Below are 15,360 nucleotides of genomic sequence, written 5' to 3' on the forward strand. Positions count from 1 at the left end.
GGGATTCATCTCCTGTTGAAAGTCTTCATAACCTGCCTGCAGCTAGCATGGGGATGACAAATGAAGCCTGGCCCCAGCTTGTTTGATTTTTAGGCAGATTGGTACCAGGAGGTGTACTGACCACATCCAAGAGAGGAGATGGGTTCTCCAGTGATATCACCCTACTCTTCCTCTTTTTTAGAATAATTTGAAATCTTCAGAGTAAATTGGAAAGTTCCTTGATGCTAATGCATCTCAGCTTCTCATTTCAACATCAAAGAGATTTTTAACTGACACACTCAAGAAAACATTCAGCATTGACAAACATGACAGGAAAAAAGCTACACTAGCAAGGCAACTGCTGGAGTGTGGTCTCACAAAAGGGAGAGCTTTTCATCCTGCTATCTCCTTTCTGGGGGAACAGCAAGAAAAGAAGCAAAGGTTCCCTCTCTACTCTTGCTCCATTGCCTTTTCCATTCCCACTTGGCCTGACACATCTGAAGTTTGTGGAAGAGCTGTTTGCAGTCTGTGCATGACTCTGGTTCTGTTCACCTCTGTGCATGGACAGTGTAAAGTGATATTGCTCAGCTACAGGGGAGCACCCAAGCACCACAGGTTGTGCGTCTTCTCCTGCCATCAAAAACCTCTCTCTCTTCATGAAGTCACATTCACAACATGAAGCTGTAGCACAATATAACCAGTGCCATTGCTACTCCCATACATGCGAGGCTCAGCAGATCCATTTAGAGGCACAAAACACGACGTGGGTCACTGTCCTGTGACTTTTAAAGGGAACAGCTTCTGATGATGACTCCAAACACCAAGAGACTTCATGCATTAACATTCCTCACATGGTGCAATTAAATGGCATCCTTTGAACACTACTGGAGAGAGGAGCTCCTCAATGAGGCATGCTGATGGGCTCAACAAAAGCATCTCTCATGGGGATGCTCAGCTGGCTTTGCCTCTTGCAGGGAGCTGCCACACACATTCTGCTCTGAGCGGTGGTTTTCACATCGTGGCATGGGAGTGCCATCCAGGTGAAAATTGTTGGGAAAAATCTTATGAGAGAAGGCAAAGAGCTCAGTGGCTACATTGGAGCTGAATTTAGAGGCTTCCATTAGAAATTCATCCAGAGATCATGTCCCAGGAGATGGGCATAGTGGAAATATTGATTAACCGTGGGAAGGCAGCTGCTGCCAGGAAAGCTCTGCCATCCCATCAAGGGCTTAATGTCACCAACCCTTCTGACATCAGCACTGAAATGACCTTTGCTGTGTCTGAAGGTGAAGCAGTGCCTGTGCTTAGGCTTGCTGCTGTGGCCAGGCTGCCTGGACAGCACTTGTGTGGGAGGCAAAGCAGCACTGGGCTCAGCAGCAGATCATGCAGGGCAGGAGCCAAAGGGAGAGGAGGTAAATCTGCAACATCTGCTTATCAAGGTTGCCACTGGGTGGCATTGATGAAGGCTGCTGAATCAATTATCCTTTCTTTGGACACACAGGAGGTTTAGATTGGATATTAGCAAAAATTTCTTTACTGAGAGTGTGTTCAGGCATTGGAAGAGGCTGCCCAGGGAGGTGGTGGAGTCACTGTCCCTGGAGGTGTTCCAGAAAACCATGTGGACATGGCACTTTGGGACATGGTTTAATGGCTGTGGTGGTCTTAGGTTGATGGTTGGACTTGATGATCTTAGAGGTCTTCTCCAGCTGAAACAATTCTACGATTTTAAGTGCAGATACAGAACTGAAAACTGTGTCCAGTTACTGCAGTTTTCCAGTAGCTCAAGGCCATAAAGAAGGCGAATGTTAAGGCAGAGGAGAGAGTGGCAATGCAATGAGACAGGAGAAGGCAATGCATTGCTAGGCAAAAAAACCCACAAAAGGTAATAAAGCAAGAAAGAATAATTCTATTCCTTTGCTTCCAGTTTCTCAGAACTGCCAAGCTCATTCTCTTTCCCTTTGAATGCTCTCTAAGATATTTCTGGGTTACTTGGGTCAGTCCCTGCAGAAGAACAGAGATTTGCTCTTGCAGCAAATGTTGACACCGTTCAGAACAAGGTTGTTTCAGAAACGCCACTGAAAGGCATTGCATATCCAAACCTGGCTTGAAGCTATCCTTCTGGTACACTGTCCGTGGCAGCATCAGCTCCCACCCTACAAAGTCTCTAAGGAATCTGGGTCATGAAGCAAGATACACTGATCATGCTTCCCAGAAAGCTCAGTGGTGTTCTAGAGATAGTTCTCAGAGCACAGATTGCCCCTAAAGCAGCCCTCAAACTCACTGCCCTCCTGAGAACCCTCTTGCTGTCATAGGTGAGCAGTTTGTTATCACAAGGCAATGTGAGTTGGGTAGAGGCAAACACTGCAGGGTATACAGCAGGGTGGTGGAGGAGCACAGCCAAAATTTCTGGCCTGATTTTCACTCCAAACCTGGGGAAGATTCTGTCTGTGCTGGAACATCAAGTGTCTGCTCAAGGGAAGGTGTCACTGGTCCCCACATACCCTGCAAGAGGAGCATCCCATGGTGTGACCATGATGGAGTTGGGATTGAAGCGAGAGAGCAGAGCAGGGACCCTGTGATGTGGCCAGGATTCCAGCACAGTAGCTCTGCGGTGTTTGCAGCCAATAGTGTCTGCTGTGGGCTCCATTAACTAAGATTGCTGTGTCTGCAAGCAGACACAAATCGAGATAGATATGTCTAGGCAAAAAAAATCTCCATAAATTATCAGGAGTGCATGAAACAAGCAGGAGAGATTGGGTAATGATAATCTTCAGCGGCCAGAACGGGATAGACGCTGAAGGGAACACAAGCAGCAAAAGATTTAGGTTTTAAGAACCAGAAAAAGTCACTGGTGGCAAATATTAAATCACAGCAGATGTGAATTGTGGCCATTACACTAAAATGGCTGCGGCAGAGCATATTTTTTCCCCAGGTTCCCAGGGCTGAGAAGCAGCCCTGCATGGAACACGACTCCAGGCAGGGTGTGTAATGATGCACGTGAAGTCCCAGCAGTGGTGCCTGCCCGGATAAAGGCCCTCAGTATACAGCAAAGAATGTCAAACATTTATATTAGAGGGGGAGTTCAGCATGTCGCTCATGATTCACTCTGCTGCAGTCCCCAGCCAAGGGCACGGCGGAAAAGGGATGGAGATTGTTAAAAAGTTGCTGGGGGCTTGGAGGGAAGGGAAGGGAAGGAAAGGGGGGGACTGGAAGGTTGTAATTCCTAACTCTAGTCTGGCTTACTCCATTTATTGTCCGGCTCTGTCATAATTAAGCCCCCCCCCCACACTTGGCTGCATCAACAGAGAGCAAGTCAGCAATGAAGCCTTGCATAAATCATAGCCCATTTGAGAGGAAGAAGCGAAAGGCGAGCCCAGCGTGAGCAGGGTCTCCCAGGGACGGCACCGCCAGTCGCTCCCAGCAGGAACCGATCATGGCCTTTCTGTTTTACTGGTTCGCTAGAACTCAAAACAAAACAAACCAGGGACAAAGGACGGGAGGGAGTAAATGTACAATCCTCCCATTCAGATGAAAGAAAGGGAAAGTAAAACAGTAAATATCGCAGTTTAAGGGAGGACGCTCTGACCCGCAAAGGAAAGCCTTGTGATTTAACCCTCTGTGCGCCAGGCTCAGCTGTGCCCTGGGGCTGTGAGGGGGTCCCACTGCCCTCTCAGGAAGGAAAGGTGGAGACACGCTGACAAAGAACAGATCAAAAGGCTGTGTGCACCGCAGTGACAATAAATCCCTGAAGGAGAGGCCTGCAGCTATGGGGAATGCACTGGGAAAGTTACTGCTCTGAGATGTGGGAAATCCTGGGGCAATTCCCTGCTTGGTTCTTGGTGACTCATTTGACCTTGGTCAAATCAATCCATAGAATCAATAAGGTTGGAAAAGACCTCAAAGATCATCAAGTCCAACCTGTCACCCAAAACCTCATAACTACTAAACCATGACACCAAGTGCCATGTCCAGTCCCCTCTTGAACACCTCCAGGGATGGTGACTCCACCACCTCCCTGGGCAGCACATTCCAATGGCTAACAACTCTCTCTGGGAAGAACTTTCTCCTCACCTTGAACCTAAATTTCCCCTGGTGCAGCTTGAGACTGTGTCTTCTTGTTCTGGTGCTGTTTGCCTGGGAGAAGAGACCAACCCCCTCCTGGCTACAACCTCCCTACAGGTAGTTGTAGAGAGCAATAAGGTCTCCCCTGAGCCTTCTCTTCTCCAGGCTAAACAATCCCAGCTCCCCCACACGTCAGTCCCCACTTGCCCAACTGGCTCTACAGCACATCCCTCCTTTGTAAGAGCACTGCAAGGAGAATACTTGAAGGACCTAACTGATGGCCCTGGTTTCCTTTGACAAATGGTTGCAGAATAATATCTGATACTGTGACCAGATGCCCCTCCCTGGAAGTAAGAAATTCCCCTGAAAGAGCCATGGAACCACTGTCCTTCCCAGCATGGTGCAATGGCTGTGTGGCTGATCCAAAGATCACCATGGGTGAACAGGGCTATGACAGGACCACCTCATTGCCATATGGACGTGGGCCAGCTGCAGCCTCTCTCAGCTGGCACAACTCTTCATTGATATTTTCAGTCTCTGGTGCAGAGCAGGAAGGTTCATGGCCTTGTGGCATGCTTCCCCAGGTTGCTGTCCTGTCTGCTGTGGGGTGTTGCTTCTCCTGCAGGGCTCTCTGACCTTCAACATGGACTTTTTTGGAGATACCCTCTTGCTCTACCTTCCTAGCTCCAGAAGAACTCCATATTCTTCTTCATATTCTTCTGCCTCCATCTACTGGCAAGGAAGGGTTAAACCACACATTTCCAGGGTACAGGGGAGCCCAACAGCTGGAGTCCTTCCAGCATATGAAGGCAAGAAGCATCTTACGAATGAACTTCCCGAGACAGTGTCCTTGCAATGGAAAAACCACACTTCAGGGACTGCCTTGTCTCCTTTTTCCAGTGAGAGCTCAAGTGCCACTGGCAACCTTACAGAAACTCCCAAGTTTGCCTCAACAGATATCCTTAAGAAAGGGAAGAGAGCTTAAATGAGATGGATGGCTGATCTTTTCTCATGCTGAGGGTTTCCTCTCAGAGGGCAGAACAGGAAGTTTGAAAAGTCTGACCACTCTTCTTTATTCCCATGGAATAGGAAACATCGAGGGCTCCTCAAGAGAAAACAGGGGTGAGGTGAAGGTGTGTTTTAGTGCCAAGTAACCTGAGTAGCTCAACCTCTCAGACATCTGCAAAAACTCAACCCAGCTCCAACACCAAATGCTGAAGCTCAGGTGGAGGGAGGAATGAAAACCCAGCACTCCAGCGTTGCTCAGCAAAGGTGTGATGGGAGAGGAGGTTATTCCTCACTAATCTGGTGTGACTTCTTTTGGTTCTTATGACTTCACTGGTACAGAAATGGAAATTCTTTTTGGGTGATATTTCTAGAGAGAGACTAATTGACTAAGAACAATACAAGCTGCTTTCACACCACTGTGCTGGTTTTGGTGTCAGCAGAGGCCAGCTGTGTTTTCTTTTTGGTGAGCAGTGCCTACAGTTTTCACCCGAGGTCAGTCCTGAGGGGCGTTAAAGAATAATAAACCTAACGATGCTTTCTCCTTCAAGGATGATGTTTTGCAAAGGATCTCAAAGCACTTCTAAAATACTCATTTTAACTGTAACAGTATCCACAGGTGCTACCTGAGAACAGACATTGTGCTAAGCACTGCTCAGAGCTGTCTCATGCCTTCCACAGAAGGGGAAACTCAGGCTCAGAGCACTACAAGGTGTTGCCTGAGGTTGATCACACAGAATCTAATAAAGCTGCAACTAGAACTCAGAGGTGTGGAAGAGCTTTGCTTCTTCAGTTGTTTGCTCCTCATGCAGTAAATTATTAACTACATTACAGAAACAGCTCTAATTTCCAAATAGAAATTGCTGTTCTTGAACCTATCAGGTTGCTGGTACTGAAAAGTACCCACCTTGGGGTTTTGGATGTGCTTGCTCAGAAACCCATGGAGGAAGCAATCCCCAGCCTGCTGCATAGAGGGGAAAGAAGAGCCAGAGAGGCTGACAAGCTAAACAAAATCTAACCAAACTTGTTGACCATTGGTCAGGGAAAGTACTGGCAAGAGCAGCTGTGTCATGAAGCGGCACCCTCTGCCAGGGCCAGATGCTGCAGCCAGCTTGGTGTGGTCATGTAGGAACACAGAGAACATGTTGGAGGTTCTGTGGCTGCAATTTCAGGGCTGGTGGTGGACAAGTTGGTTTGTTTCAGTCACAGAGTCACGGGAACAATTGTTTCTTTTCCCTTGATGCTTGTGATTCCCTTAAGCCTACAGGGATGATGCACCTCCCCTGCTACCCCAGCAGCACAATGAAATGAAGCTCCATGCCTCTCTTCTCCAGGGTCTCGTTTCTTCAGCTGCTATCTCCTCTGCTCTCCAAAAGAGATTCAGTGGGAATCAAAGCAGCACAGCACCCAAAGCAGAGGATGCAACTTAAAACCTACATATGCAAAGCCTGGAAATTGCCCTTTTAGGGATAAGAGCAATACACAGCAATTGAGTCATTTTCCTGATGGCAGGTTTGCCTCCTTGAGAAGCACAGCCAGCTCTGTGTGCTGTCCTGCTGCCAGGACTGGGAGCACATCCACCTGTACTGTGACTTTATCACAGCATGGTGACTATGGAGAAACCTTCAGTTTAAAACAGACACCATGGTCACTCTCAGAACTGTTCACCAAGAGCTCCAGCCAAACTATAAGCACCCCAGATGGAGCACCAGGTTTGAGGTGGCCAGAAGCCCCCGGCCGCTGCCCTCTGTCTGCACTCTGATCATCAAGGAGATAGTGTACTTAAAATCGAAGAATCAATCAGGTTGGAAAAGGCCTCAAAGATCATCAAGTCCAACCTGTTACCCAAGACCTCTTGACTACTAAACCATGGCACCAAGTGCCACGTCCAATCACTTCTTGAACACCTCCAGGGACGGTGACTCCACCACCTCCCTGGGCAGCACATTCCAATGGCTAACAACTCTCTCTGGGAAGAGCTTTCTCCTCACCTCAAGCCTAAACTTCCCCTGGTGCAGCTTGAGACTGTGTCCTCTTGTTCTGGTGCTGTTTGCCTGGGAGAAGAGACCAACCCCCTCCTGGCTACAACCAGCCTTCAGGTAGTTGTAGACAGCAATAAGGTCTCCCCTGAGCCTCCTCTTCTCCAGGCTAAACCACCCCAGCTCCCTCAGCCTCTCATCGTAGGGCTTGTGCTCAAGGCTTCTCCCCAGCTTTGTTGCCCTTCTCTGGACACATTTAAGAGTCTCAATGTCCTTCTTAAATTGAGGGGCCCAGAACTGGACACAGTATTCAAGGTGTGAGGTTATCAAAAAGGAAAGCAAAGAGTTTACCTGCTCACCAACTTTCCCTGGTCGGCCACTGTTTCCTGGCTCACCCTGAAAGAAAAGGAGAGACAAAGCACACCGGTTACTTGGTGCTCCCACCCAGACTCTCAGTACACGATTGATCCTTTGCACACCCATGATTTGGGCAGCTCTGTGTGATTCATGGAAAATCAGCAAAACCCAACATTTTACAAACCCAACTGTGACTTGAAAGATAATCCAAAGCAAGAAACACAGCTGATGCAAACATGAAGCAAACACTTGCTGCTCTGGAGCGAAATGCCCCAGAAGCAGCTGGTCCTGCTGTGTTAAAAAAGCCTTCACAAAACTGAGCTCAGATATTGAAATGTAAGCTGTCCACTTTCTTGTGGCACATCCTGGTTGCTTTATCCCTGTGTTTAAGAAGACAGGAGTTCTCATCAGGGATGTGCCTGAAGTTGGGTTGTTTCTGACCCATAACGTTTCAATCTGAAAGGCCAAGCAAATCAGACAGAGGAAGACAGAAACATATCAGCAGCAGGAAGAGAGGAGGAGAGGACTCTGATTAACCAAGGGACTTGAGGAGCATCTAGGGAAAGCAAGAGGATGGACACCATGGGGAGGTGTAGTTCCTGAATGACAAGAGGAGAAGGGATCCAAGAGAATTCACGGGAATAAAAGACAACCCAAATATTCCCAGGCAGTGTTGCACCCTGATTCTGCTCTTGCAAAATCTCCAACACAGGCATGTTACTGTCACATGAAACATCCATGAAAGCCAGAGGAAGAACATACATGAGAGGAATCACAGTGCAGGATGAGAGAAATTCAGAGCATGAGAAAAATGTGAGGTGAAGAGAAAAGCAAGAGAAGGGGGAGAATTTCAAACCCACATGGGATAAGGACAGCAGTGGCAGCACATGAAGGCTGGTAGAGTGGCCCTGGACAGGCTATCCAGAGGCCACACTCATTGCTAACCAGTATTGTCTCTGGGTGATGGCAGCTGCATTTTCTCAGTAGGCAGATACTCCAGATGTGCTGCCAGACCACATTTTTGCTATTCACTGTTTGAAGAGGTTGTTTTTGTTGGGTTTTCTCTTTCCTTTTGAGTGTGGGTTTGTGGAGCACGCTGCCCTGGCTCCTGCTGCTCATTAGGCAGCGAAGATAGGAATGATGTGCATTGTTTTAGAACAAAAACATGGAGAAGCAATGGAAAATAAGATGAGCTGATGGAGGGGTGAGTTGGTTAATATCAAAGGAGGAACACACTTGTTTATAATAAAGCACATGGCCTAAAAAATGCACCATCATTCTTTGTGCTGAAGAAACCAAGCAGAAGCTGAAACCCCAAAATTCAGAGAAAAAGAGAAATCTTCATTTCTCCTTGTCCTCTCTGGAATAAATACCCTAGGCTTGAAGTGTTGCAGAGTTGAGCAAATATATTTTCCTCTTTCTTTCATCTCCTCTACCCACAACTTCCCTGATCATGAACAAACTGTTTCCTCACCTTTGGACCGTCTGGACCAGGTCTTCCTGGAAATCCCTTCCGGCCAGATCGACCCTGAAATACATGGAAAAACAACCAACATGAAGAGCTTGCAGCTGTCCTCGGTCACAGCAGTGTGTCTGTGAACCTATCTGATGCAGCTTACAGTGTTCCCCATGAATTCAAGGTGACAGAGGTGGGGTAGCCCTTACTGAGGACAAGGCAACACAGAAGGAATGTGCTGGAGTGTCCCCAGGTTTAGATTCCCATGGGGAACTTGCCTAGACAGGTATCCGGGGTTCAGCCCATTTCTGACACTTCAGCTCGATTCCATTACTTAAGCCTCACATCAGGAACATAATCACAGGATCACAGAATGGTTTAGGTTGGAAAAGACCTTTCAGATTGTGGAGTCCAACCGTTAACACAGCACTGCCAAATCTGCCACTAAACCAGTTTGGTTTCCAGTCAAAGTGCTTTACTATTTAAATGTCAGATGAGAGTTCAAGGCCTGGGACTTTAAGCAAGTAATAAAATTAGAGTCCCACCCAACATCTTGGACAAGACACTTCCTTAGAAAGGCAGATCATTTCCTAAACTAGGAGGTCTGAAGCTTAATGTCTGTTTAATGAATGTTTATAAATATCTGAGGGCTGGGTGTCAAGAGGAAGGGGCCAGGCTCTTCTCCATTGCACCCTGTGATAGGACAAGGGGTAATGGATATAAACTACAGCATAGAGGGTTCCACCTCAGCATGAGGAGGAACTTCTTTACTGTGAGGGTCACTGAGCACTGGAGCAGTCTCCCCAGAGAGATTGTGGAGTCTCCTTTGGAGACTTCCAAGACCATCTGGATGCATTCCTGTGCGACCTGTGCTAGATTCTATGGTCCTGCTCTGGCAGGGGGGGCTCAACTCGATGATCTCTGGAGGTCCTTTCCAACCCCTAACATCCTGTGATCCTGCAGTTTCACTACAAATCCATTGCAAGGTCAACAGAGCTGGTAGAACTGAGCTAAGGACTGAAACCTACCTCTGGGCCAGGGACTCCTGGTGGTCCTAAGGGTCCTTCATCTCCCTGAGGTGAAAAGACATGAAATGAAAAGGTGAAGTAGTGACAAAATTTGGAGTCACCTTGCATCAAGAACAAAAGGTCTGCAGTATGAGCAGCAGTTAAACAAAGGCTATGTGCTCAGCTGTCACATCTTAACAGCAGAGCCCTTCTCAATCTTAGAGCAGGCAGCTCAGCATCTCACAGGTTTCTCCTCTCCCTTCCCCATCTCAGGAAAAAAAAAAATCATTAAAAAAAGTATCTATCATTAAGTCTTGCAGCAAAAGCTATTCAAAATGTGACCAAAATTTGACAGTTGATTGGGGCTATCACGGGCTGGATTTGGCCCAGAGGGTTCCCTCGACATGCTCACATGGCTCTGCTTCATTTGATTTGGCTATGATATTAATGCTTGAGCGAGCTAGCTTTCTTTCTTTCTTTCTTTCTTTCTTTCTTTCTTTCTTTCTTTCTTTTTCTTTCTTTCTTTCCCCACAAAAAGGGTGTTGCAAAATTTCCCACAGAACCATTTGGCAACTGTATGAAGGTTTCCCTTTTGCTTTCAAATGGGACTACGCATGCCGCAGGATGGAGCTATCTCAAAATCTCACGCAGCAATTGGACTCGGTCCTTTCCCTTGGCTCTACACCAGTTTCTAATATGATAGGATCAGATCTACAGTTTCCAGGAGACCTTCAATTAAGCTTCACAAAAATTATCTCAAGTGTCTAAAACCAACTGCCAAGAGAGAAATTAAAAGCGCCCTTGGCAGCCACAGTTCTGGCTGCTCTCACTGAGGTGGTCAGCCGTGGTAATGAAGTGGCACGAGCTGGCGGGCTGAAGATGGGGACTGGAAGTCAGGAACCCAGCTCAATGAGCTCAGACAAAACCACCCACAATATGCCACATTTCTAAAGGAGACATAACCCACAGCCTTGGCCTTGGGTAACCATAGCGGTAAAGGCACAGCGATGTGGTCTGGTGCACGCTCAAAGTCCCTCAGCACAGCTCTTGTTGAACTCCATGTCCATGTCTTCAGTCTGACTTTTTACACTCACTAACGAGAGTAAATTGAAGGCAGCTTGGTCATGCCTGCCTGAACCTGGAATGCAGGGCTTCGATTTCCTTTGTAAATAGTCTAGAATAATTTACTGGTTTCCCCAATTTCAGTGCAAATAAATGAGCTAATTTGCACTAATCCCATTTAGAGAACAAGCAACAGAGTTCCCAGAAAAAGTTAAGAATTATTAGTGCTATCAGAACGAGCTCCTGCCCATGTGTGCAGTAAGCACTCACTGCACAACGTCTCATGGCTCTGGACAAACAGCTCACGCTGGTCTAAGTGAGAAGAAACCACACAAGTCACTGGAGTTACAGCAGGACAAGCAGAGGGCACTCATATCTTCTCTGCTGCTATGAAATACTTGCAGGTACTCCAGGGCAAATGAAATCAAATGAAATTGTCCCTTCTTAGTGACTGCAAGTGGAATGGAGCTTCAAGTTTTCATGTGAAGTGGCCAGTGAAAGCTGGGAGCTCCCAGGTGCTGAGGCACCTGGATCTTTGCAGGACAGCAGTCTCAGTTTCTGGGCTTTGTATAAAAAGACTTTAAAGGGGCAGAAAGCAAAAGCTGGGTCAGGGCATTCCTGTGCATGGAAAAGGGCATTGACACCTATCCTTGGTGCCTGTGGGTGGGGAGGAGCAGACTTTAAAAGAAAAGCCAATGCAGAGTTCAGGGTCAGCAGACCACCAGAAGTGATTAGAAGCAAAGATCACAGAGTTGCAGCTTTAGGGGAAGCTGCTCTTCTGCTTGTCTATGATCGCTGAATACGAGCATCTGCTTCCAGATTCAGAGGGATTGGAGGATTTTGAGTCACAGGCACCATTTCAGCATGCATTAATCTTCAAAATTCAGCAGAATTTCTTTACATCCAAGCTGCTTTTGGGCTGAGGACACTCACCTCTTGCCCAGGCAGTCCTCTCGGCCCAGGTAAACCTCGTGCTCCTGGTTTTCCCTGAGAAAGAGCCAAAGGAAAAGACACTCAGAAAATAGAAAGCTAAGCTCAGAAAGGCAATTAAAATGAGAAAGCCTCTTTCACAGCCACGGGACATCATCCAATGTCAATTTTGTTACAGAAAAAAATAACTGAAAAAAAGAAATCCCTGCACTTGGAGGGACCTCAAGCCAAACAGACCAACTTGAAAGCTTTGCCAGGACAATCTTTAGGAATCTCCAGGGCTTTTTCTTTCCCTCCATCCCACTACTTTGTTTTCCCTGGCTGCTTCCCACCCCACACAGAGCTTTGATCTCTGCTCCACTTACCTTCAGGCCTTCAGGACCATTTTCTCCTGGTGGGCCAATGTCACCTGGGAATCCCTGAAGAGAACAAGAATTAGTTAGGGTGCAGAGCTGGACTTTTGCAGCCGGTCTCAGAGGACAGCCTTAGTGAGAGTTTGAATTAAAGGCCAAGAGCCCAGACGTTTGTACGTGCTGGCAGTGTCTGTGTGCAGCTCCTAGAGGGAAAGGAACGGGACAATGGGAGCAGTGCTATCAGTTTGAGTCAAGAGCAGCCTTTCCCAGCAGCTCCCTTTAGGTCCATCTCCTTAGAAGATTTATTGCCATGAGGGCCTCCCTGTCATCACACAGCTAAAAATGGCAGTTTGGGTTTTAATTAATCTTTATGAGTCAGCACATCATCGCGGTGCTCAGCGAAAGGAGCCGCACGCCCCAGTGACAGGGGAAGCAGGCAAGGAATTAGCAAAGGTGCTGACATGCTCATTAGCTGCTGCCTTCAGCCAGGCAGAGACTCCTTTCCTCCCACCAGCCCTGCGCTGAGGAAACAAAGGAATCTGTGGTTACTTCCAACAGCAACAAAGAGGAACGATTGCTAAGTGGCAGCACTCAACCCAGAGCTCTTCCAGACCCAGCTAAATACCAGAACACTGATGAGGGGAAAACAGATCAGCAATTGTGCTGGAAGTGGTTCTCTAGCATCTTACAAATGTTGTCTGGTTGCTTATGAAGGAGAAAAGTAATGATGTGTTGAAGGAAGCTGATCCTCCCACTGTGACAGTTTCTTTGGTAAGGGCAGTAAGAGAATTTTTCTACATGGAACAGGATTTTGTTGGGGGGAAACTGGGAAGGAAAAAAGAAAAGAGCCCCTCCACAACATCCAGGACAAAAAGTGGAAGACCATAACAGAAAATCATGAGATGCAGAGCCATGAACCCATCTTGATCCTTCCTACCTCATCACCCCTCATGTACCATCATATTCTAGCAGGCATATTCTAGGCTGAAAAGAGGAGGGGAGGTGGGAATTAAGGTGCAAGATTCATGCAATGAATGTTCTGCTCTGCAAAAGCAGATGAAGAACAGTCAGGGAGTAATATGGTGAGAACAAAGACCAGTGGCCACGGAGTCTGGCCTGTGACTTGGAGACAGTCTAGGGCTCTATTCCACTGGTTTTGTCACATCTTTTGGAAGCTCTCTTTATTTTTTATAGAGGTTTGAGATCTTCTGTCTGCAAAATGATAGGATGCTTATTGCTGTCTACAACTGCCTGAGGGAGGTTGTAGCCAGGAGGGGGTTGGTCTCTTCTCCCAGGCAATCAGCACCAGAACAAGAGGACACAGTCTCAAAGTGCACCAAGGGAAGTTCAGTTTCAAGGTGTGGAGAAAGTTCTTCCTAGAGAGAGTTGTTAGCCATTGGAATGTGCTGCCCAGGGAGGTGGTGGAGTCACTGTCCCTGGAGGTATTCAAGAGGGGACTGGACGTGGCACTTGGTGCCATGGTTTAGTAGTCATGAGGTGTTGGGTGATAGGTTGGACTTGATGATCTTTGAGGCCTTTTCCAACCTTATTGATTCTATGGGGAGAGGCTGCTGGTTGTGATAAGCTGTTTGCCAGGTTAGAGGCATCCTCTGGGAATCGGCCTTCCTCAACAAGAACAGAACAAGCTGTTACACATAGGATTTTCACAGGAACAGTGGGAAGAAAAAGGCTTGGAATGGTGGCTGGTCACCAGGAAATCTGAATGCAGGGTGGGCAGAGGTTACAAGATATAGTTTGTTCAGTCTCCCAATTAGAACAAAAGTGGACCTCAATTCATTATATAACAGCAAATGCTACAACACAGCAAAGCTCTCCTGCCTTGGCATTTCTGCAGCCCTGTTGTGCCACTGTCCTAAAGAAACCCATCTGCCTGTTGTTAGCAGAGGCTCTGACCCCAGCACATACCACTTTGAGGTAGGTAAACGTATCAGGTGTCATGGTGAGTGGTAGCAGTGGCAGCCATCCCCTCCCTCTGTCAGGCTGGGTGCCCACGTGGGAGGCAATGCTTGGCTCTTGCTTTCTGTATGAATTAGCAACAGCTCCATGCATATGCCTCCTAATCAAAACCCTGTGTGGGCCTGTCTGTGCACGGCTAGAAAGCTGAAAACCTCCAGCAGAGAAAGGAGATAAGCATCTCTAACAGTCCCTCAAGTGCCACATGGCTGTTTATCAGAGAGCTGATTCTCAGAGGGTGGCAAGTTGCAGACATCGAATAGCTGCTGCTGCAGGGGCAAAACGAGGCGGGAGAGAGGGGTTGCCATGTGGGCGTGCTGGAGAAAGGATGCTGCAGAAGTTACAGCAGAAAGGAAAGATATGAGGAGGAGGTGGTGGGACATACCTCAGGGCCAGGTGGTCCTGGAAACCCGACTGGACCTTTATCGCCGACTTTTCCCTGCAGAAATGAGAAAAGCATGGAGGCAAATGAGCTGGCTCCAGGCTTGCCTCTTGGAACAGCACATCCCTGCCAGGCTGTCTTTCCAGCTGGGCACTGAACCTTTGGAAGGGGAGATCAGGAAGCAGAAGATGCTTGATCACTTACCAAGGGGCCTGGTTTCCCTCGTGGCCCAGGGACCCCAGGCAGACCCTGGCTGCCCTGAGAGAAAGACACATTTATTTCAGAAAACACAATAAATCATCAAAATACTTCCCAATTCCCCAGGCTCCAGCTACTCTGCAGCAAAGAGGAGCACTTTCTAAGGGCTGTACTGAGCCCTACAAGGAGCTGGGATAGTTGCACTAATGTCAGTGAGATGTTTCTGCTCAAGCCAGGGCTGAATTTAGCCCTGAAGAACACATGAGCTGTTGCAGTTCATTGTGGCTCAGAGCCATGTCGGCCCCAGAGCAGTGCTAAGCACAGTGTTAGTCAGCTGAAGTCAGTATCATGTTGTAGTCACAGGGGAGAAGTCATTTGCTTAGAAGTTCTACACGGTGTTAAGTGCTTCACTGGGTCAGGGTTTAAGTTGCTGCACTGAACAGACAAAACCTCCAAGTCTGCAGCCGCTGGACCACACACATTCACCCCCACCCCCATCAATCCCATCCCTTCCCATTTCTGCCTGAAGACATGGCTCCCTTTTTAGAGAGCCCCCAGCAGAAAGGCTTTTATTATCAACTGGCATGATTTTCAGAAAGGCTCAGAGGACCCAAAG

The 15,360-nt window shown here is 47.7% G+C and overlaps 1 protein-coding gene across 1 annotated transcript in view; it reads right to left on the bottom strand.

Annotated features, from left to right (window-relative positions):
* The window catches only part of COL27A1 (collagen type XXVII alpha 1 chain), a 167,681-nt gene that overhangs the window by 66,055 nt on the left and 86,266 nt on the right, over positions 1-15,360 (bottom strand). The window contains exons 18-24 of the mRNA XM_009907077.2: positions 14,751-14,804; positions 14,550-14,603; positions 12,203-12,256; positions 11,841-11,894; positions 9,867-9,911; positions 8,857-8,910; positions 7,377-7,421 (exon numbers count right to left, since the gene is read on the bottom strand). Coding sequence (XP_009905379.2) covers positions 7,377-7,421; positions 8,857-8,910; positions 9,867-9,911; positions 11,841-11,894; positions 12,203-12,256; positions 14,550-14,603; positions 14,751-14,804 — 360 coding nt within the window. The remainder of the gene's footprint in view (positions 1-7,376; positions 7,422-8,856; positions 8,911-9,866; positions 9,912-11,840; positions 11,895-12,202; positions 12,257-14,549; positions 14,604-14,750; positions 14,805-15,360) is intronic.

Source organism: Dryobates pubescens, chromosome 29, assembly GCF_014839835.1.
Source record: "Dryobates pubescens isolate bDryPub1 chromosome 29, bDryPub1.pri, whole genome shotgun sequence".
NCBI classification, from domain to species: Eukaryota; Metazoa; Chordata; class Aves; order Piciformes; family Picidae; genus Dryobates; species Dryobates pubescens.